This window comes from Stegostoma tigrinum, chromosome 49 (assembly GCF_030684315.1).
Source record: "Stegostoma tigrinum isolate sSteTig4 chromosome 49, sSteTig4.hap1, whole genome shotgun sequence".
In the NCBI taxonomy this organism is placed as follows: Eukaryota; Metazoa; Chordata; class Chondrichthyes; order Orectolobiformes; family Stegostomatidae; genus Stegostoma; species Stegostoma tigrinum.
Window position 1 is genome coordinate 2736254 of NC_081402.1, and position 23463 is coordinate 2759716.

A 23463-nucleotide genomic window follows, 5' to 3' on the forward strand; every position below is an offset into this window, starting at 1 on the left:
ATCCTGATGCAGGGCCCCAACCTGAAATGTCGAACTTCCTGCTCCTCTGCTGTCTGACCCGCTGTGTTCCTCCAGCTCCACACTCTATTGACAAACACTCAGGGCAGGGACAGCATGGGTTTAGATACAGAGTAAAGCTCACTTTACACTGTCCCCAACAAACACTCCCAGGACAGGGATAGGTACAGGGTACGGCATCCTCTACGCCATCATCCCCAACAAACATTCCCAGATAGGGATTGCATGGAGTTAGATACAGTGTAAAGACCCATCTATTCATTTGAACATTAAAATAAAGTCTATACTGTCCCCATCAAGCATGCCCAGGAAAGTGTTAACAGCTGTGAGAATTTTTGTTATTCATCTAGCACTTTATAGTCCTTCCCCAATTAAAGGGCAGTTAAGAATCAATCACATTGCTGCACGCTGGAGTCCTATGTAGGCTCAGACTAACTAAGGATGGCAGACTTCCTTCCCTTAAGCACATGTGTGAACCAGATGGAATTTCCCATAATTAACAAGTTTCCTAAGGCTAGAGTCTTAGTTCCAGATGTTTTTATTGAATTCTTGTTCCACCGTAGCCAAGGAGGGTCTCCAGATCATAACCTGTGTCTCTAGATTAATAGTCTAGCAGTAATACAACCAGGAATGCCTACATCCCCCAAGTAAGTAAAGGTAGCACTCTGCCATTGCCCTAACCCACCCCCACCCCCACCTTTGACCACTGTACCTACGCTGGGAGCAGTTGTGGACTCACAATGGTGGGTGCATTAGCACTGAGCTATGTGTTGACCCTTCCCGAACCCACCACCTGACGACAACCTGCTCAAAGCCCCATGGAAGTGCTGCCGAATTGGTGGGTGTTGGCGATGCCAACTTCAGTAAAACAGTCAGCCCACCCTGCAGAAAAAAGGAGTGTTTGCAGGTGAAGAGAAACATAGCTGTTCAACCAGATATAAAGAATCTAAACCCCCCTGCCCCCACCTCCCGTGCCCCCAAAACCCTGCTAACTGACAGATCAAAGCCCCATGTTAGGACTGTTTCTCCTTCACTCTCCTCAAGGCTTGGTAAAGCCTCCTGAGGGCTAGGAAGGTGAGCATGGTGAGGGAGGCTGCAACAATGCCCGAGCACAATGCCACATCCAGGCTGTGGTAGGTGTACCAGGGCATGCCAAAGGAGGCAGGGCGCAGATGGGCAGCTCCGCCGTGCCGCAGGACAAACTCTACCCAGAACGCTGCACGTTGCAGTGGGGTCTGCGGCTGGTCACGGTGCAGGGCCGAGAGCCGGGCCATGGCCTCCCGGTACGAGGGCTGGTTCAGGACCTCGGTGAGGCCATCCAGCAGCTGCTGGGAATCCAGGTGGGCTACGTCCAGAGTGCGAGCAGCTCCCCGGCTCTCCAGCCGCACCAAGTTGTCATACTGGTCGAAGATCAGCGGCAGGCCCAACACAGGCACTCCGTGATAGATGGCTTCGTAGATGCCGTTGGTGCCACCGTGGGAGATAAAGACCCGGGTTCGGGGGTCTCCAAGGATGTCGTTCTGCGGTACCCAGTGCACCAGAAGGGTGTTGTTGCCCAAGTTAGCTGGCCTCTCGCCCTGATACTTCCAGATCACTCTCTGGGGCAGCTGGGCCAAAGCCTCAGCAATGATGGCTGCCAGCTGAGCGGGGAGCTGTGTCACAATGGTGCCCAGGGACATGAAGATGACCCCATGCTCGCCGGAGCCGCGGGCAAACTCCTCCAGGTCTGGTGGCAGTGGACGTGCTGGTCGGCAGTGCAACCCCCCCACGTAGACCACGTGGGGCATGGTAGGCCGTGGGAACTCGAAGACAAAGTCCACCTTCATCAGCCACAGGTCGGCACGCTGCATCAGTGCCTCGATGTCGGTCCCTGGCCCCAGGAACCGGTGGCACAGCTCCCTGTAGCTAGGGTAGATCAAGGCACCAGCCAACTTGATAGTGGTGAGGTAGTGTACGGCATTGGCCAGCCGCTGCAGAAAGGGCATGTTGTGGGTGTAGCATGAGCCCACCACGGGCACGTAGGAGGTGGGCGATGGGGCTATGAGGTAATGGCCATCACCGTTGGCCAACCAGCGGGTCTGATAGACCAGAGGCAGCTGCAAGTGATGGGCCAGCATTACCCCGGCTGGGAAGAAGGGATCGGTCAGCACCAGGGCAAAACTGGCAGCTCGCAGCTTTTCCATCAGCTGGCCATCCTCGAACAGGAGCCGAATGAACTCCCGCTGTTGGTGGTGAGTGTCCCACAACATCTTGCGGATGATCTGTGTGTTGCGTATGAAGGTGGTCAAGGTCCGCCCGCCCCGCAGGATCTCCAGCGATTCCAGCAAGAACTGTGACACCATCTGGTGGTCCTCCACAATGCCCAGCTTGCTGCGCATGGACACAGTGAAGCAGTGGAAGAGGGAGGGCTCCTCAGAGACGTACCAGCTGGAGGATGAGTGCAGCACGCTGATGTTGTGCCCACGATCATGCAGCTCCTCCAGGAGCAGGCGCATGCTGAGCCAGTGGCTGCCATCCACTGGTACCACCAGGATGTTGGAGCAGCAGGCCAGGGGATACAGCATTGACATCACCATGGCGATCTTCAGCCAGCTTCCCCAACTCTCCAAACTCCCACGAGCCATTGTCGGTGATGTCCAAACTCCTGTGGGCCATTTAAAACAAAAGCATCATTACAGACAACTGCGCAACTGGCTGACAGATTCAGGCACAAACGTGGGATTGGGTTCTTACCTGAGGATGGTCTCAGTGTGATGTCTCTGGCCTGGAAGTGTCTCCTGGGCCAGTGCAGAGAGAGCTTTACTGTATCCAACCCTGTACTGTCCCTCTCGTGGGAGTATTTGATGGGGGAGCGATGTAGAGGGAGCTTTGCTCTGTATCTAGTCCTGTGCTGTCCCTGTCCCGGTAGTGTTGGATAGAGACAGTATAGATGGAGCATGACTTTGTACCTAACCCCTTGATGTCCCTGTCCGTTGGAGTGTTTGAATGGGTCAGTGTAGAGGAGGCTTTACTCTCTATCTAACCCCATGATGCCCCTGTCCCTGGGAGTGTTTGAATGGGTCAGTGTAGAGGATGTTTGAATGGGTCAGTGTAGAGGAGGCTTTACTCTCTATCTAACCCCATGATGCCGCTGTCCCTGGGAGTGTTTGAATGGGTCAGTGTAGAGGATGTTCGAATGGGTCAGTGTAGAGGAGGCTTTACTCTCTATCTAACCCCATGATGTCCCTGTCCCTGGGAGTGTTTGAATGGGTCAGTGTAGAGGATGTTTGAATGGGTCAGTGTAGAGGAGGCTTTACTCTCTATCTAACCCCATGATGTCCTGTCCCTGTCCCTGTCCCTGGGAGTGTTTGAATGGGTCAGTGTAGAGGGTGTTCGAATGGGTCAGTGTAGAGGAGGCTTTACTCTCTATCTAACCCCATGATGCCGCTGTCCCTGGGAGTGTTTGAATGGGTCAGTGTAGAGGAGGCTTTACTCTCTATCTAACCCCATGATGTCCCTGTCCCTGGGAGTGTTTGAATGGGTCAGTGTAGAGGATGATCGAATGGGTCAGTGTAGAGGAGGCTTTACTCTCTATCTAACCCCATGATGTCCCTGTCCCTGGGAATGTTTGAATGGGTCAGTGTAGAGGGTGTTCGAATGGGTCAGTGTAGAGGAGGCTTTACTCTCTATCTAACCCCATGATGCCGCTGTCCCTGGGAGTGTTTGAATGGGTCAGTGTAGAGGATGTTCGAATGGGTCAGTGTAGAGGAGGCTTTACTCTCTATCTAACCCCATGATGCCGCTGTCCCTGGGAGTGTTTGAATGGGTCAGTGTAGAGGGTGTTCGAATGGGTCAGTGCAGAGGAGGCTTTACTCTCTATCTAACCCCATGATGCCCCTGTCCCTGGGAGTGTTTGATGGGGGAGAGTGTTGGGGAAGTTTTGTTTCCAGTTTAAAAGGGTAGAATTAGTAGAGGAGGCATTAGTCACAGAGTCATACAGACAGAAACAGACCCCTCAGTCCAACAGTTTCACACTGACATATTTCCAAACTAAACTAGTCCCACCTGCCTGAGTTTGACCCATATAGCTCCAAATATTTCTTATTCATGTACTTATCCAAACATAGAACATTACAGCACAGTACAGGCCCTTCGGCCCTCGATGTTGTGCTGACCTGTCATACCGATCTCAAGCCCATCTAACCTACACTATTCCATGTACGTCCATATGCTTGTCCAATGATGACTTAAATGTATCTAAAGTTGGCAAACCTACCACCATTGCAGGCAAAGCGTTCCATTCCCATACTACTGTCTGAGTAAAGAAACTACCTCTGACATCTGTCCAATATCTTTCACCCCTCAATTTAAAGCTATGCCCCCTCCTGCTCGCCATCACTATCCTAGGAAAAAGGCTCTCCCTATCCACCCTATCTAACCCTCTGATTATTTTATATGTCTCAATTAAGTCACCTCTCAACCTTCTTCTCTCTAATGAAAACAGCCTCAAGTCCCTCACCCTTTCCTCGTAAGACCTTCCCTCCATACCAGGCAACGTCCTAGTAAATCTCCTCTGCACCCTTTCCAAAGCTTCCACATCCTTCTTATAATGCGGTGATCAGAACTGTACACAATACTCCAAGTGCGGCCGCACCAGAGTTTTGTACAGCTTCACCATAACCTCTTGGTTCCGGAACTCGATCCCTCTATTAATAAAAGCTAAAACACTGTATGCCTTCTTAACAGCCCTGTCAACCGAGGTGGCAACTTTCAAGGATCTGTGTACATGGACACCGAGATCTCTCTACTCATCTACACTACAAAAAATATTACTATTAGTCCAGTACTTTGCCTTCTGGTTACTCCTACCAAAGTGCATCACCTCACACTTGTCTGCATTAAACTCCATTTGCCACCTCTCAGCCCAGCTCTGCAGCTTATCTATGTCTCTCTGCAACCTACAGCATCCCTCATCACTATCCACAACTCCACCGACCCTAGCGTCGTCTGCAAATTTACTAACCCATCCTTCTACGCCCTCATCCAGGTCATTTATAAAAATGACAAACAGCAGTGGACCCAACACCGACCCTTGCGGTACGCCACTAGTAACTGCGCTCCAGGATGAACATTTCCCATCAACGACCACCCTCTGTCTTCTTTCAGCAAGCCAATTTCCGATCCAAACTGCTATATCTCCCACAATCCCATTCCTCCGCATTTTGTACAATAGCCTATTGTGGGGAACCTTATCGAACGCCTTGCTGAAATTCATATACACCACATCAACCGGATTACTCTCATCTACCTGTTTGGTCACCTTCTCAAAGAACTAGGATACTATTCTACTGTCCCACATCATCGTAAACGAGAACAAAGATCAAAGTCAGCACAATTTCAGGGTCTGTCCTCAACTAGTTGACTTAAATTTCCCTATTAGTTCCAAAAATTTCTGAAACCCAACGTAAATTACAAAGATAACAAAGTGTGGGGCTGGATGAACGCAGCAGGCCAAGCAGCATCCCAGGAGCACAAAAGCCGACGCCTCGGGCCCGGACCCCTCATCAGAAAATTACAAATACTGCTAACATATGCCAGTTTTTGCTGCTGCAGATCTTACATCTTTTAAACATTGCAACTGTGCGTCTTGTGGCAGTTCACTCTTCACAACAACTACTGTGTGCCGAAAAAACATTGCCCCTCAAGCCCTTTTTAAAACATCTTCCTCTCATCTCAAAATATGCTCCTGGGTTTGAGCTCCCCCATCCTAGGGGGAGAAAACCCTTGCTGTTCACGTTATCGATGTCTCTTGTGATTTTATAAACCTCCATAAAGTTACTCCTCAGTTTCCAACATTCTCGTGAAAAAAGACCCAGCCTATCTTTTATTTTAACTCAAGCCCTTCACTCCTGGTAATTTTTTTCTGAACCCCCTCTAATTTAATAGTACCTTTCCTATCGCAGGGCGAAAATAACTGCACACAGTATTCCAGAAGAGGATTCACCAAAGTTCTGACATTGTAATTCCTATACTGAAAGGCCTGAGCAATGAAGGCAAGCATGCCAATCTTAATCACCCTATCTGCCTGTGATGCAAATTTCAAAGAACTTTGCACCTGAACCTCAAGGTCTGTCTGTTCTCGCAACACTACTCGCGGCTTGGTGGTTCCGTAGTTAGCACTGCAGCCTCACAGCACCAGTGACCCAGGTACGATTCCAGCCTCGGGCACTGTCCGTGTGGAGTTTGCACGTTCTCCCCGTGTCTGCATGGGTTTCCTCCGGGTGCTCCGGTTTCCTCCCACAGTCCAAAGATGCACAGGCTAGGTGGATTGGCCATGCTAAATTTTCCATAGTGTTCAGGGGTGTGTGGGTTATAGGGGAATGGGTCTGAGTGGGATGCTCGAAGGGGCGATATGGACTTGTTGGGCCGAAGGGCCTGTTTCCACACTGTAGGGAATCTAATCTAATCTACTCAGGACCCTACCGTAAGAGTAGAGAGTACTTTACTTTCAGTTTAACAGTGGTAGAGGTAAGTATACTCTGTGTCTAACCCTGTGGTGTCCCTGTCCTGGGAGTGTTTGAAGGGGACAGTGTAATGGGGACCTTTACTCTGTATCTAACCCCGTGCTGTCTCTCCCCTGGGAGTGCTGGATGTGGGGGCGTGGGGGTGCAGCAATGTCGAGAAAGCTTTACTTTCAATTTTAAAAGAGTAGCGGAAGCTTTACGCTGCCCAATGTTGTCTCTTTCCTGGGAGTGTTCGATGGGGACAATTCAGTGGGAGCATTACCATGTTTTGTGCTGTGCATCTCCTGGCAGTGTTTGAAGGGGGCAGTGTCAAGGGGGGCTTTACATTCAGTTTCAAAATAGAAGAGGGAGCTTTCCTCTGTATCAACTGATCTTGTCTTGGGAGTGTTGATGGGAACAACATATAGAGGCTTTATATCTAACGACATGGTGTACCTGCCCTGAGGGTGTGTGTCTGTTTTTTTACAGAGCTGATTTGATGAACATTTCCCCTATGTTCAATAACACTGCTACAGATGAGCTCACCGTTTTTTAAAATTGGATCTTACTGAGCAGGATATTGATGTTAGCTCATTTCACATCCACTGTGACTGTCTTATGGTGTACTGTTCTGTGTCAGATATTCTTTAAAGGGTGAGATATATCCATTGTAGAGCAAATTACTACAGATTCTGGAATCTGTACTGAAAACAGGAACTGCTGGAAATGACAGTGGGTCAGGCTGCATCGGTGGAGGGAGAGAAAGCTCATGTTTCAGTTTTGGATGACTTTTCATCGGATTTGGTTGTAAAGTGTATTGTCTCAAGATCAGATTTGTTCCCCCAGTTTGCGCTGTGATTCACCGGAGCATTGCAATATGCCGAGGACAGACAAGTGGACATGCAAACAGGATGCTGTGTCAAAATGACTGGCTACAGGGAGGTTGGGATCAGGAAAAATCATCTAGACTCAAAATATTAGGTTATTCTCCATCCAGTGATGTAACCGCTGTTACCTTGCAAGCTCAGTCAACTAGCTCCCATTTACTGGGAAGGTGTGGTGGAAACAGTTAGAGTTTCCGACCTCACTCAGTTCTTCTAATTCACAACCAGGCTAAGGCAAGCAGTTATAATGGGAACTGCAGATGCTGGAGAATCCAAGATAACAAAGTGTGGAGCTGGATGAACACAGCAGGCCCAGCAGCATCTCAGGAGCATAAAAGCTGACGTTTCGGGCCTAGACCCTTCATCAGAGACCAAATCTGATGAAAAGTCATCCAAAACTGAAACATTAGCTTTCTCTCCCTCCACCGATGCAGCCTGACCCACTGTCATTTCCAGCATTTCATGTTTTCATTACAGATTCCAGAATCTGTAGTAATTTGCTCTACAATGGATATATCTCACCTTTTAAAGAATATCTGATACAGAACAGTACACCATAAGACAGATCTGATGAAGGGTCTAGGCCCGAAACGTCAGCTTTTGTGCTCCTAAGATGCTGCTCGGCCTGCTGTGTTCATCCAGCTCCACACTTTGTTATCTTATATAAGGCAAGCAGTTAACCTGTACCTTGGAATATAACAAACACTTTGAGGCTCAGACCCAGTGCAACAGTGTGAATATTCATTGCCTGCACTGTACACCAACCATCACAGCTGAATAGCCTCTTCCTGTTTCTGTATAACAGGCTCCAGGGCAGGGCTGAATGGCCTCCTGTTTCTGTGTAACAGGCTGAAAGAGTTATTGAAGATGCTGGCAATAATACAGGGACAGGCAGGCATTGGCTCTAATGATATTGAGAATGCTATTGATGTAATGTCTGTACAGCTCCTGCAGGTATGGGCATAGAGGTATGTTTAATATCTGATTTTGTGGCATGCTTTTGAAAGCCAAGTATATTCACATCTGCCTGGACAGAATGAGAAATATCTCAGTGAATAACAACATATTTGTTGTGAGGTGTGGTCACAATTCTAATATTGCAGTATGCCAAGTTTCACACAACACAATTGCACACGTGATAATGGGAACTGCAGATGCTGGAGAATTCCAAGATAATAAAATGTGAGGCTGGATGAACACAGCAGGCCAAGCAGCATCTCAGGAGCACAAAAGCTGACGTTTCGGGCCTAGACCCTTCATCAGAGAGGGGGATGGGGTGAGGGAACTGGAATAAATAGGGAGAGAGGGGGAGGTGGACCGAAGATGGAGAGAAAAGAAGATAGGTGGGGAGGAGAGTATAGGTGGGGAGGTAGGGAGGGGATAGGTCAGTCCAGGGAAGACGGACAGGTCAAGGAGGTGGGATGAGGTTAGTAGGTAGCTGGGGGTGCGGCTTGGGGTGGGAGGAAGGGATGGCTGAAAGGAAGAACAGGTTAGGGAGGCAGAGACAGGTTGGACTGGTTTTGGGATGCAGTGGGTGGAGGGGAAGAGCTGGGCTGGTTGTGTGGTGCAGTGGGGGGAGGGGACGAACTAGGCTGGTTTAGGGATGCGGCGGGGGAAAGGGAGATTTTGAAACTGGTGAAGTCCACATTGATACCATGTGGCTGCAGGGTTCCCAGGCGGAATATGAGTTGCTGTTCCTGCAACCTTCGGGTGGCATCATTGTGGCACTGCAGGAGGCCCATGATGGACATGTCTAAAGAATGGGAGGGGGAGTGGAAATGGTTTGCGACTGGGAGGTGCAGTTGTTTGTTGCGAACTGAGCGGAGGTGCTCTGCAAAGCGGTCCCCAAGCCTCCGCTTGGTTTCCCCAATGTAGAGGAAGCCACACCGGGTGCAGTGGATGCAGTATACCACATTGGCAGATGTGCAGGTGAACATCTGCTTAATATGGAATGTCATCTTGGGGCCTGGGATGGGGGTGAGGGAGGAGGTGTGGGGACAGGTGTAGCATTTCCTGCGGTTGCAGGGGAAGGTGCCGGGTTCTTGCGGGAAATACGGGAGACGCCCTTGACCGCGTCTCCCGTATTTCCCGCAACACATCCCTCACACCCCGCCCCCGCCACAACCGCCCCAAGAGGATCCCCCTCGTTCTCACACAACACCCTACCAACCTCCGGATACAACGCATTATCCTCCGACACTTCCGCCATTTACAATCCGACCCCACCACCCAAGACATTTTTCCATCCCCTCCCCTGTCAGCTTTCCGGAGAGACCACTCTCTCCGTGACTCCCTTGTTCGCTCCACACTGCCCTCCAACCCCACCACACCCGGCACCTTCCCCTGCAGCCGCAGGAAATGCTACATCCGTCCCCACACCTCCTCCCTCACCCCCATCCCAGGCCCCAAGATGACATTCCACATTAAGCAGAGGTTCACCTGCACATCTGCCAATGTGGTATACTACATCCACTGTACCCGGTGCGGCTTCCTCTACATTGGGGAAACCAAGCGGAGGCTTGGGGACCGCTTTGCAGAACACCTCCGCTCAGTTCGCAACAAACAACTGCACCTCCCAGTCGCAAACCATTTCCACTCCCCCTCCCATTCTCTTGATGACATGTCCATCATGGGCCTCCTGCACTGCCACAATGATGCCACCCGAAGGTTGCAGGAACAGCAACTCATATTCCGCCTGGGAACCCTGCAGCCACATGGTATCAATGTGGACTTCACCAGTTTCAAAATCTCCCCTTCCCCTACTGCATCCCTAAACCAGCCCAGTTCGTCCCCTCCCCCCACTGCACCACACAACCAGCCCAGCTCTTCCCCCCCACCCACTGCATCCCAAAACCAGTCCAACCTGTCTCTGCCTCCCTAACCGGTTCTTCCTCTCACCCATCCCTTCCTCCCACCCCAAGCCGCACCCCCATCTACCTACTAACCTCATCCCACCTCCTTGACCTGTCCGTCTTCCCTGGACTGACCTATCCCCTCCCTACCTCCCCACCTACACTCTCTTCACCTATCTTCTTTACTCTCCATCTTCGGTCCGCCTCCCCCTCTCTCCCTATTTATTCCAGTTCCCTCTCCCCATCCCCCTCTCTGATAAAGGGTCTAGGCCCGAAACGTCAGCTTTTGTGCTCCTGAGATGCTGCTTGGCCTGCTGTGTTCATCCAGCCTCACATTTTATTATCTTACAATTGCACCCGTGGTGGACCCAGACCATCTACTTTGAATCACTGCTGACTTTGCAGATCTGACAGGTTATTTAGGAGATACAATCCAACAGTGCAGAAACCACCTTACCCCTTTTTATCTCTAACACCTCCTCCGGCCCCTACACCCCTTCCTTGTCTCTGTCACCTCCTCCAGCCCCTACACCCCCTCCCTATCTCTGTCACCTCCTCCAGCCCCTACACCCCCTCCCTATCTCTGTCACCCCCTCCAGCTCCCTACACCCCCTCCCTATCTCTGTCACCTCCTCCAGCCCCTACACCCCTTCCTTATTTCTGTCACCTCCTCCAGCCCCTACACCCCCTCCCTATCTCTGTCACCTCCTCCAGCCCCTACACCCCTTCCTTATCTCTGTCACCTCCTCCAGCCCCTACACCCCTTCCCTATCTCTATCACCTCCTCCAGCCCCTACACCCCTTCCTTATCTCTGTCACCTCTTCCAGCCCCCTACACCCCATCCCTATCTCTGTCACCTCCTCCAGCCCCCTACACCCCATCCCTATCTCTGTCACCTCCTCCAGCCCCCTCCATCCCATCCCTATCTCTGTCACCCGCTCCAGCTCCCTACACCCCCTCCCTATCTCTGTCACCCGCTCCAGCTCCCTACACCCCTCCCAAATCCTGCCTGTCCACTCTACAGCTCTCCCTTTCTATCTATAGGCTGCTCTAACCCCCCAAAATGTTTGTGCTGTTCCCTTTTCCATCCTTGGAGCATCATTGATTCCCATTGCTCTGCCTGGGGTCTGTGGAATTCCCTCCCTAAATCCTTCTCTTCCTCTCCCTCTCACCCTCTATCTCTCTTTCTTTCTCTCAAATCCCTCCCATCTCTAGGATGCTCCTTAAATAGTGACTCCTTGGACCAAACATTTTGTTGCATGCCCCTAATGTCTTTTGATGTGGCCCACAGTCAGATTTATGCTCCTGTGAAGGTAACGTCAAAGACACTTTACAGCTAGAAGCTTGCAAGCCCCCTCCAAACCCACCAGAAACACTAATCCCAACTTGGAATGATATTGGCTGCTCTTTCAGTGGCACCAGATCAAAACCCTGCAACTCTTCCACCTTAATGGCACTGTGTGTTGTCTCCAGACCACATATCCTGCTATCCCACACTCTTTGGGCGATTTCAATGTGATCTGTCTGCACCAGAGAGAAAAGGTGATGTCAAGCCGTGTGAGGATATCACATTTCAGAATGGCGTTATCATTAATCAATTCCAATTAGTTTCACTCCTTGTGTAATGTTGGGGACTGACTGTTGAGACACCCGGTCTGTGATTCAGTAATTGTGGAGGGGGTGACATGGGCTGAGAAGGGAATGGAATATTTTCCTTCTCTCTCAGTCTGCTTTTCCTCTGTCTCATTTGCACTCTCTCCCACTGTCATTCTAGATATAGAATCCCTACAGTGTCAGAGCAGGCCATTGAGTCCACACCTACCCTGTCCCTGTAACCCTGCATTTTGCAATATCTAGCCTGCACATCCCTGGACAATTTAGCCAATCCACCTAACCTGTACATCTTTGGACAGTGGGAGGAAACCAGAGCATCCGGAGGAAACTGAACCCGAATTCCTGGTACTCTGAGGGAGCAGTGCTAACCACTGAGCCACCATGCTGTCATTCTCTCTCTCTCGCTCGCTCTCTCTCTTTCTCTCTCTCTCTCTGATTCTCTCCACTATCTCTGTTCCCCCCCTCTCCCTCTGTCCCTCTCTCCCTCTCACTGTCATTTATTCCCTGTCACTCTCCCCCTGCCTCTGTGTCACTTTCACTCTCTCTATCACTCTCTTTTTCTGTCATTTGCTGCCGCTTTCTCTATCTCTGCCTCTATTTCATCGTCTCTCTCTTTCTCTCAGTCACTCTCACTGACACTTTCTCTCTTTCTCTGTCATTGTCTCTGTCTCTGTCTGTCTGTCTCTCTCTCTCTCTCTCTCTGTCTCTCTCTCTCTCTCTCTCTGTCTCTATCACGGACTGTCACTGCCTCTGTCCCTGTCACTCTCTCTGTTTGTCTGTCTGTCTGTCTGTCTCTCTCTCTCTCTCTCTCTCTCTCTCTGTCTCTCTCTCTCTCTCTCTCTCTCTCTGTCTCTATCACGGACTGTCACTGCCTCTGTCCCTGTCACTCTCTCTGTTTGTCTGTCTGTCTGTCTGTCTCTCTCTCTCTCTCTCTCTCTCTCTGTCTCTCTCTCTCTCTCTCTCTCTCTCTGTCTCTATCACGGACTGTCACTGCCTCTGTCCCTGTCACTCTCTCTGTTTGTCTGTCTGTCTCTGTCTCTCTCTGTCTCTCTCTCTCTCTCTCTCTCTCTGTCTCTATCACGGACTGTCACTGCCTCTGTCCCTGTCACTCTCTCTGTTTGTCTGTCTGTCTCTCTCTCTCTCTATCTCTCTCTGTCACACACACCATATTCACACTTTGTCTTATTGATCTGTGCAGACTGTACCCCCCTGAAGAGAGCCTATGGCACTTGACTGGGTCTTGGTCACCGAGAAGTTTAGGTCTGGCTGACCGTGATCCAGTGTGTGAAGGCACCCAAGGTGCGGAACGCATTAGGAGCTGGATACCACAGGGGCCCCCCCTGCCCCCTTGGGGAGTGGAAAGGGGTGATTACAGTGTGATTTGACAGCAGCCTCTACAAGAAGCTCTTGCTTTGTTGAGCACATTAGTCACGGGCTGTGCTCATGGGAGGAGGCATGCACAGCCCGATCAGAGATTTCTTTGGCTGGCCTCCCCAAGGACAGGGACAGCAGGGGGTTATGTACAGAGTAAAGCTCTCTCTACACTGTCCCCATCAAATACTCCCAGGACAGGGATAGCACAGGGTTAGATTCAGAGTAAAACTCCTTGTACAATGTCCCCCATCATACACAGCATGGGGTTAGATATTGAGTAAAAGTCCCTGCTATGAACCCTGTTGAGTTACTCCTGCCGCTCATTTATGGACCCTTGCAAGGTCCAGCGCTGTTATTTTGACGTGGGCAGAGATATAACATGGAATAATACAGGAACAGGCCCTTCAGCCCATGACATTTTCCCGAGCATGGCACCAAATGGAAATAATCCCATCTGCCTGCCTTTGGTCCATATCCCTCTGTTCCTTGCATATTCGTACGCTTTTCTAAAAGTCTGTAAAATGTCTTTATCGTATCTGCTTCCACCACCAGCAGTGCATTCGAGACTCCTATCCCTGTCTGTGTAAAAAGCTTGCTCCTCATGTCTCCTTTGAACTTTTCCCTTCTCACCTTGAATGTAAGTCCCCTAGTATTAGACATTTCAGCTTTAGGAAAAAGATTCTGAACGTCAACCCTATCTGTACATTTCATAATTTTATAGACTTCTATCAAATCTTCCCTCAGCCTATACTGCTCCAGAGAAAACAGCCCAAGTTTATCTGACCTCTCCTTTAAACTCATACCCTCTAATCCTGGTAAACCTCTCTATCTCTGTCTCTCTTTCACTGTCTCTCTATTTCTCTCAGTCACTCTCACTGATGCTTTCTCTTTCTTTCTCTGTCTCTCTCTCTCACTCTGTCTCTATCACATACTGTCACTTTCTCTCTCCCTCCTCTCTCTCTCTCTCTCTCTCTCACCATATTCACACTCTGTCTTGTTGATCTGTGCAGACCCCACCCCTCTCTAAAGCCTCTACATCCTTCCTGTAATGTGATGACCAGAACTGAACACAGTACTCTAAGTATATCCTAACCAAAGTCTTATAAAGCTGCACCATGACATTCTGACTCTTGTACTCAGTTCACTTACCAATAAAGGCAAACATGCCATACGCCTTCTTTACCACTCTGTCCACTTGCCTGGCTACTTTCAGGGAGCTATGGACTTGAACCCCAGGATCCTTCTGTACGTCAGTGCTGATCAGAGTCCTGCCATTAACTGGAAACCTTTCCTTAATGTTTGATCTCCCAAAGTGCAGCACCTCACATTTATCTGATTAAACTCCATCTGCCATTTCTCTGCCCATATCTGCAACTGATCTATATCTCACTGTATCCTTTGACAACCTTTTCCACTGTCCACACCTTCACTGAGCTTTGTATCGTCTGCAAACTTACTAACCCACCCATCTACATTTTCATCCAAGTCAGTCATGTATATCATAAACAGCAGAGGTCCCGGTATGGATTCCCACACAACACCACTAGTCACGGACCTGCAGCCTGAAAAACACCCTTCCATTACTACCCTCTGTCTCCTATGGGGAAGTCAACTCTGAATCCACATGGTAAAGTCACCATGGATTCCATTCCTCAGCCTTCTGGTTGAGCCTACCATGAGGGACCTTGGAAAAATTCAATCAAGTTGATCTCAGATATTTGCATGAATTTCCAGCAATAGCAAATGTCCCTGCTGGAATTTGTGGTGTACAACTTGAACTGGGAAGCCCCTTCAGCACACGTCAGTCCTTGCTCCACCGGTGTCTCATTTTAATTCAAGGCGAACCAAGTATCACAACAGGCGCTGGGCAGGTGGGCCTGGCATTTTCTGTTTCCCTCCCCCCCACCACCGCTCATCAATCCATTGTGTCACAGAACAGAGGCCTCCAGCACCATGTAGGATTGTATCACCCCAGCCCTGGAGCTGAGATGTGATTGGTGCTAGAAGAGAGCCAGAACTTGCACCTTGTGCTGATCACACTTGCCCTCATTCTTCCTCTCTCCTGCCTGTGTTCCAGAGTTTATTCCGCACTGCTTCTCACCTCCAGCACAGGCTAAATCCAAACTTTGTTTATCATTCTCAAAATCCTGCAAAATACAAACCACAACTCCGTAAGGTGGCTCGGCTTGTAACAGCTTGCGGGAGTTGTCAGCTGAGTGATAGGCACTAGTTATCATTGCCAATTGCAGACAGCATCGAGGGGAATAAGATCCATTTCAAGAGGAAAGGGATGTCAGACATGCCACTAATCCCAGGACAGGGACAGTACAGGGTTCAATACAGAATAAAGCTCCCTCTACACTGTCACCCCCTCCCCACGCCCCCATCAAACACTCCCAGGACAGGGACAGCACAGGGTTAGATACAGAGTAAAGTTCCGTCTACACTGTCACATCCTCCCCACGCCCCCATCAAACACTCCCAGGACAGGGACAGAATGGGGTTAGATACGGAATAAAGCTCTCTACATTGTTTCTGCACCTCCCCCCTCCATCAAACATTCCCAGAACAGGGACAGCACAGGGTTAAATACAGAATAAAGCTCCCTCTACACTGTCACCCCCTCCCCACGCCCCCATCAAACACTCCCAGGGACAGCATGGGGTTGGAAATATTGAACACTCCCTGGCAAGGTGGTCCACCTCATGTCAAAGTGTACATGAAGCCAGTTGTTAACAGTGAGTTTGACATTTTGAGATATTATTTCCACAGCTGGAACTTGCATTAACATCTAGTTCACTCGGTCATTTAAGTGATTAGAAAATGTTTGGTACATTCTTAGGATGTGCTGGCTGCTATAGAAATTCAAGTCCTCCTTTTCAGTGAATGCTCATTCGTTGTATGAGAATTTTTTTCATCTGATGTGGTTTCTACCACTGAGTTGCAAAAAGAATGTCCTCTATCAAGCAACTCTACTGCAATAATACGTATCTGATTCTGAGACTTGTCAGGAGATATTGGAGACTAGCAACGAGAGTCACACTCCTAAAGGCAGTTTTCAAAGAGTGTTAATTGCGGAGAAACTGAGAGATGCAGAGGGTCTGTGGAGGAAATTCCAGAGCTCAAGGGCCCTCAGCCAATTGAAGTTATGGACACCAAAGGTGGAGCAATGGGAATTGGGGAGTTCGAGATGTGGAACTTGAGGAGACTTTGGAGAGTCACAGGAGGTGACACAGATAGGGAGGGGTGTAGGGGTCTGGAGGAAATGACAGATAAGGAGGGGGTGTAAGGGCTCGAGGAGGTAACAGAAATAGGGAGGGGGTGTAAGGGCTTGAGGAGGTGACGGAGATAGGGAGGGGTTGTAAGGGCTAGAGAAGGATATACAGATAGGGAGGGATGTAAAAGTTGCAGGATGGGGTAACAGGGACAGAGAAGAGTCTGGGCGCTGGAGAAACGTGACAAGAAGGGGTGTATGTGCTGTAGGAGGTTACAGACATAGAGAGGAGTGTTGGTGCCGGATGAGGTTACAGGGAAGGGGAAGGTCACAGGAGCTAGAAGAGGAGGTGACAGAGACAGGGAAGGTGTAGGGGCCAGAGGAGAACATGTATATTGGGAGGGGTGTAGGGACTGGAAGAATGTGACAGAGATGGGGAGGGTCTTAGGAAATGAGGAAGGGGACAGAAAGGGAGGGGCTAGGGCATGAGGGAGGGGGTCTGGGGGCTGGGGGAGGTGACAGAGGTAGGGAGGGTGTGTAGGGGCTGGAGAAGGTGACAGAGATAGGGAGGGTGTGTAGGGGCTGGAGAGGGTGACGGAGACAGGGAGGGGGTGTAGGGACTGGAGAAGGTGACAGAGATAGGGAGGGTGTGTAGGGGCTGGAGAGGGTGACAGAGACAGGGAGGGGGTGTAGGGGCTGGAGAAGGTGACAGAGATAGGGAGGGTGTGTAGGGGCTGGAGAGGGTGACGGAGAAAGGGAGGGGGTGTAGGGGCTGGAGAAGGTGACAGAGGGAGGGAGGGTGTGTAGGGGCTGGAGAAGGTGACAGAGATAGGGAGGGTGTGTAGGGGCTGGAGAGGGTGACAGAGATAGGGAGGGTGTGTAGGGGCTGGAGAAGGTGACAGAGATAGGGAGGGTGTGTAGGGGCTGGAGAGGGTGACGGAGACAGGGAGGGGATGTAGGGGCTGGAGAAGGTGACAGAGATAGGGAGGGTGTGTAGGGGCTGGAGAAGGTGACAGAGATAGGGAGGATGTGTAGGGGCTGGAGAGGGTGACAGAGATAGGGAGGGTGTGTAGGGTCTGGAGAGGGTGACGGATAAAGAGAGGGGGTGCCGGGGGCTGGAGGAGGGTGGCAGAGACAAGGCAATCAAACTGATATAAAGAACAAGCAAACACTTACTGCCAATTTAGGGCACACAGATGGCTTGTGTGCCAGAAGAAAACTTTTGAGTCACGGTGTGCCTGTGAGGCAGAAAGACAAAATCAAAGGTTTGAATGGGGACATGCACATGTGAAAGCGGAAGTTTTTTGCCACAGTGGGACAAGGCAAGGCAGCGAGCAGGGAATTGGGGTTAATCTGGCCACCGTCTGAATGAAAACAGAGTGGGTAGCAGCATTAAGACTGAGCCGCGCAGTGTGGGTTTCGAAAGATGTGTAGCCAGCCAGGAGTTTGGTGGCAATAGTTTCAGCTCGTCCGCTGAAGTTGAGAACAGTAAGAAGCGTTTAAAGCGTTGAAAAAGAACAAAATGCTGCCTGGCTCCTGAGCATCGCTCCCAGACTGATCATACCTGGGGCAACGGCCCTGGATTCACTTGAATCTCCTTAACATCCTGCCAACCCTGTTAGTGTGCCGTCAGACGCGGTGGACTTTACAGAATGGGACGGCTTACCTGCTGGTGAAAGGCAGAATCTGTCAACAGCTCTGTGTAAACTCAGAGTGCTCTGAGCAACTCTCAGGTTATAAGGGATTGGTTCATTTCCTAGCGCTGGCAACCAGCCAGATCCCTGATGCCTCAAAGGGGCAGGTACAATTGGAGATGTCACCAGGAATGAGACGTGCCCTTGTTTTTGTTCGCTATCACTCGGGATAGGGTGGGTGTCAACCAGGGGGTCCCGTGGTCCCTGTTCCCCAACCCCTGCCTCATCCCTTGTTGTCAGCTGTCTTAGAGTGGTGGTGGGGTTCTTCAGAGGCAGGGGAATGCATATGCGCTGAGTTTGTACAAGACAAGACAGGGATGAGGGAACAGCCACGCCAACGGCTAGCGACAAGAAGGTACATGCAGTGAGACTGCTGTGTGGTGTAAACCTGTTGAAATGCCCCCACCCCACCCTGGTATTGATACTAACTCAGGTGTGATTTCGTGGGCCAAGGTGTCAGTCATCACCTGAACAATTGGATTTGTGAGACCGGTGATGATCAGCAAGGCATGATTTATCAAAACGGAGGCCGGCTAGGTGATAACGCCTGGGTGTGAGGGCAGCTGGACTTCTAGGTGGCACATTTCCTCACTCTGAGGGGAATACTTAACCCTTTGCCCCACCTACTCATGGCTTCTCACTTCTGTCTTGGTCTACCGCAAGGTTCAGGGAGGCAGCTCTGAGAGTCAAGACGTGCAAAGAATGATGCAGGGAAAGGGGAGCAAGGCATTAGGGGTGTAGCACAAGGCTAGTTTGGAGATTGCAGGCAACAGAATGTTGGGTTGATGATGATAGATGGTCAGTCAGCCTCCTCCAGCATGCAACATAATTTTGATGTAACTTGACAAAATTTAGACAGATCGGCTCTTTTCCTAATCTCAGTCAGGGGCCTCAAGGGCTGCTGGCAATGGAATAAAGCTGAAATTTTATTTGGCCTTTGCAAAATCGGACCCAGTTTGTATTCTGCACCACGACTGTAGTCCACTTGGGTGAAGTGGGCTGATGTTTGAGGGTAGGATATTAAACTGGCTACTGGGCTCCTGGCTGTCATTCCAGGAGAATTTGCGAGATGTTGAACACCTGATTGCCAGTCAGACCTTGGATTGAGAGTCAAATCTATAAGATACTCCGTCATCATTCACCCTCCAACACTGTGGTACTCTCTCCAATTTTGTCGTGCTCCCTCAACACTCGCCCTCCGACGGAGCAGTGCTCCCTCAGCACTCACCCTTCATCAGCATGGCCATCCTGAGAGTGTGGCACTCCTTCTGAACCAACCTCAGACCGTGTAATGAAGATAACAGGAACTGCAGATGCCGAAGAATTCCAAGATAACAAGTTGTGGAGCTGGATGAACACAGCAGGCCAAGGAGCATCATAGGAGCAGGAAGGCTGATGTTTTGGGCCTAGACCCTTCTGATGAGGGGTCTAGGCCCAAAAAGTCAGCCTTCCTGCTCCTATGATGCTGAATGGCCTGCTGTGTTCATCCAGCTCCACAACTTGGTATCTCCGACCATGTAGTATTCCCTTCCTGCACTGCTCTACCCTGGGAGTATTTAAATGAAATAGTGGGTGTGTTTGATGGGGGACAGTGTCAAGAGAGCTTTACTCTGTATCTAACTCCATGCTGTTCCTGTCCTGGGAGTGTTTGATGGGGCCAGTGTAGAGACAGCTTTTCTCTGTATCTAACCCTGTACTGCCCCTGCACTGGAAATGTTTTAAGATGGTGAGATTATCAGCTGTTGCAACACATTCCAGGCAGGATGCTCACAATCTTTGTCCTACATCTCCAATCACCCAAAACCCTGCTTCTGTTCTTATTTGCTCCAAGTCCTTTACACCTGTCACTTCCATTGTCTGGCATCCCCCTGTTTGGCAATATCAGTGCTTTGCAATTCATGTTTCGTGTTTCCACCTCACTCCCTGTCTCAGTACCTTCCTCTAGCCTGAAGACTCTTCCCTGTCCCTGTCACCTGCTCCAGCCCCTGCATTCCTCCCTATCCCCGTCACCTGCTCCAGCCCTTACACTGCTCCCTGTCTCTTTCATCTCCTCCAGCCCCTACACATCCTCTCTATCTCTGTCACTTCATCCAGCCCCTACACCCCTCCCTATGTCACCTCCTCCGGCCACTACACACCCTCCCTATCTCCGTCACCCCCTCCAGCCCCTACACCCCCTCCCTATCTCCGTCACCCCCTCCAGCCCCTACACCCCCTCCCTATTTCTGCCACATCTGAAGACCCTCTGTGATGGCTACACTCTCAAAATTCTGTCTTCTGGCATACTGTCCCCGATTCCCATTGCTCTGCCATTAAAGTAAGTGCCTTCAGCTCCCGGGATAGAGGTGTGAAGTGCCTACGCTCTAGAATGTTTCTGAAGGAGGGTCCCAACCCGAAACGTCAAGTTTCCTCCTCTTCTGAAGCTACCTGGCCTGCTGTGTTCCTCCACCTCTACATTGTATTATCTCTGACTCCAGCGTCTGCAGTTCTTGCTGTCTGGTTTCTGGAATTCCCGGCATCAGATCTCTGCATCTCGCTCTCTCTCTCTCTCACACTCTCTGTCTGTTCCCCTTTAAGATTTTCCGTTCAGAAGTGTGCTTTTCATCACCTCTCCCTTTCACCCAACGTTTTCACATTGTTATGCAGTTGCAAAGAGGCTTGAAAGGTTCTCCAGGATTACAGTGACTGTGCAAACCCAGGCTATTATCAGTTTAAGACAACAAAATGTGAGGCTGGATGAACACAGCAGGCCAAGCAGCACCTCAGGAGCACAAAAGCTGACGTTTCGGGCCTAGACCCTTCATCAGAGCTCACATGCTCTGATGAAGGGTCTAGGCCCGAAACGTCAGCTTTTGTGCTCCTGAGATGCTGCTTGGCCTGCTGTGTTCATCCAGCCTCACATTTTGTTGTCTTGGAGTCTCCAGCATCTGCAGTTCCCATTATCTCTATTATCAGTTTAAACTGAGTGTGCAAAATATGGGACTCAAACAGAGCTGCTTGACTATGGGGCAGTGAAACTGATAGCGCTCTCAATAAACTGCCTGCTGATTCAATTTTACATGCTAGATTTCAAAAATACTTGATGCCTAAGAAATATGTTTGGAAGGCCAACATATGTTATCTACCTATAATTGTCCCACGAGAAGGTGATAGTGAGCTGCACTCTTGACCTGCTGCGGTCCCTGTGTGGTTTAGGGATAGTTTAATTAGGGAGGGAATTCCAGGATTCTGACCCAACGACAGTGAAAGAATGGCTGGGGGAGAGCTCAGACAAGCTTTTGAAAGTGGTGGTGCTCACCGATGGCAAGGTGACTTTGGCATTCCGAAGGGACAGAACAGGTTTGACTCCATGCAGCATAAGGACAGACTAGGGGTGTGACGAAAAGCTAAACCATTTTTGGGAGGACATTCCAGACTTCAGAGCTCCACCCCCATACCTGAAGGCACAGCACTAAATGGTAGAGCAATTGGAATCAGGGTAGGCTCGTGAGGCATTGTATAAGAGGTGGAGGATAGTGGGTGTAGAGGCTGGAGGGAGTGACACTGATAGGGAGGGGGTGTAAGGGGCTGGAGGGAGTGACACTGATAGGGAGGGGGTGTACGGGGCTGGAGGGAGTGACACTGATAGGGAGGGGTTAGGGGCTGTAGGAGGTGACAGAGATAGGGAGGGGGTGTAGGGGCTGGGGGAGGTGACAGAGATAGGGAGGCATGTAGGGGGCCGGAGGAGGAGAAGATGGAGATAGGGAGGGGATGTAGGGGCTGGAGGAGGCTACAGGGATAGGGTGGAGCGTAGATGCTGGAGGAGGTTCCAGAGAAGTTAAAACCGGCCTTAAGAAGGCTGTGTGTGAATTTTGAGTGCGAATGAAGTGCAAGAATGGTCTTTGCCTTGAGACCTGGTGATGCTGCGTTCAGGAAAGACTGGGCCTGGCTAGCGGAGGATACTATGGGCCATGCATGAGGTGAGAGTTCTGTCTCCCTAACCAACAGCCAGGCAGTGGCTGTTTGCTCAAGTGAGCTATCCAGGCTGCACCATTTCGCACCAGCTCCTCATGGAAACCCATTGGCAATGTGTTTCAGATTCATGGCTGATTAAATTACCAACCAGCTAGCTGTGTCCTCCTCTGGGATCTCCCACTACACTCCAATCGGAAGGGATGGTCACTTTGGCACCAGTTTGGAATGAATGCTACGCCGGGTGTCTACCATGCTATTGTGGTATGATAGCGGCAGTCGATATCTGATCTCTGGGTACAGAATGTTCTAGAAGCGCATAGCAAAATTGCCAGTCCACATTCCACAAAATACATTTCCCTTGGCACGGAGTCAGTCGGAGCAGGTCAGGTGAAGCTGTAAGGGAGAGTTGCACAATCTTCTCAAAGACTCAGTGAGCAAGAAGCCATCATCATAATATAGTAGAGGACAGATGCAGGCCATTTGGCTCATACCCTACATGTCACCTCTTTCACAGAGCTATTGGATTAATCCACATTGTCACCATCCTACACCCCGTATGTCCACACACACAGCCCCCACCCCCCCCAGTTTGTTCCCTCCTATTGAAATTTCTGATTGAAAGTGATGCCACCATTCGTCTCTGTCTCTCCCACTGGTTTGTTCCCTGATTCTCATCAATTGATCTCCCCCTCTGGTTCTTTATCCCATTCCCCATTAAACCATCACCCTTCTGATTCTTTATCCTAATACCCTCCATCCGTTTCCCCCTCTGGTTCTTTACCCCGTTCCCCCTCCATCCGTCTCCCCCTCTGGGCCTTTACCCCATTCCCCCTCCATCCGTCTCCCCCTCTGGGCCTTTACCCCATTCCCCCTCCATCCGTCTCCCCCTCTGGGCCTTTACCCCATTCCCCCTCCATCCGTCTCCCCCTCTGGTTCTTTTCCCCGTTCCCCCTCCATCCGTCTCCCCCTCTGGTTCTTTTCCCCGTTCCCCCTCCATCCGTCTCCCCCTCTGGGCCTTTACCCCATTCCCCCTCCATCCGTCTCCCCCTCTGGGCCTTTACCCCATTCCCCCTCCATCCGTCTACCCCTCTGGTTCTTTACCCCATTCCCCCTCCATCCGTCTCCCCCTCTGGGCCTTTACCCCATTCCCCCTCCATCCGTCTACCCCTCTGGTCCTTTACCCCGTTCCCCCTCCATCCGTCTCCCCCTCTGGTTCCATACCCCGTTCCCCCTCCATCCGTCTCCCCCTCTGGTTCCATACCCCGTTCCCCCTCCATCCGTCTCCCCCTCTGGTTCTTTACCCCGTTCCCCCTCCATTCGTCTCCCCCTCTGGTTCCTTACCCCGTTCCCCCTCCATCCGTCTCCCCCTCTGGTTC

General features: G+C 50.6%; 1 protein-coding gene across 7 annotated transcripts in view; it reads right to left on the reverse strand.

Annotated features, from left to right (window-relative positions):
* Positions 1–549: 549 nt before the first annotated feature.
* LOC125449944 (UDP-glucuronosyltransferase 2C1-like) overlaps positions 550–23463 on the reverse strand; it is a 35484-nt gene continuing 12570 nt past the window's right edge. The window contains exons 1-3 of one of the 7 annotated variants that reach the window (XM_048525858.2): positions 18106–18133; positions 15327–15372; positions 550–2662 (exon numbers count right to left, since the gene is read on the reverse strand). In XM_048525858.2, the coding sequence (XP_048381815.1) occupies positions 1032–2642 (1611 nt within the window). In that variant the 5' untranslated portion in view covers positions 2643–2662; positions 15327–15372; positions 18106–18133 and the 3' untranslated portion in view covers positions 550–1031. The other 6 variants (XM_048525860.2, XM_048525859.2, XM_048525857.2 and 3 more) reach the window with 6 other exon arrangements.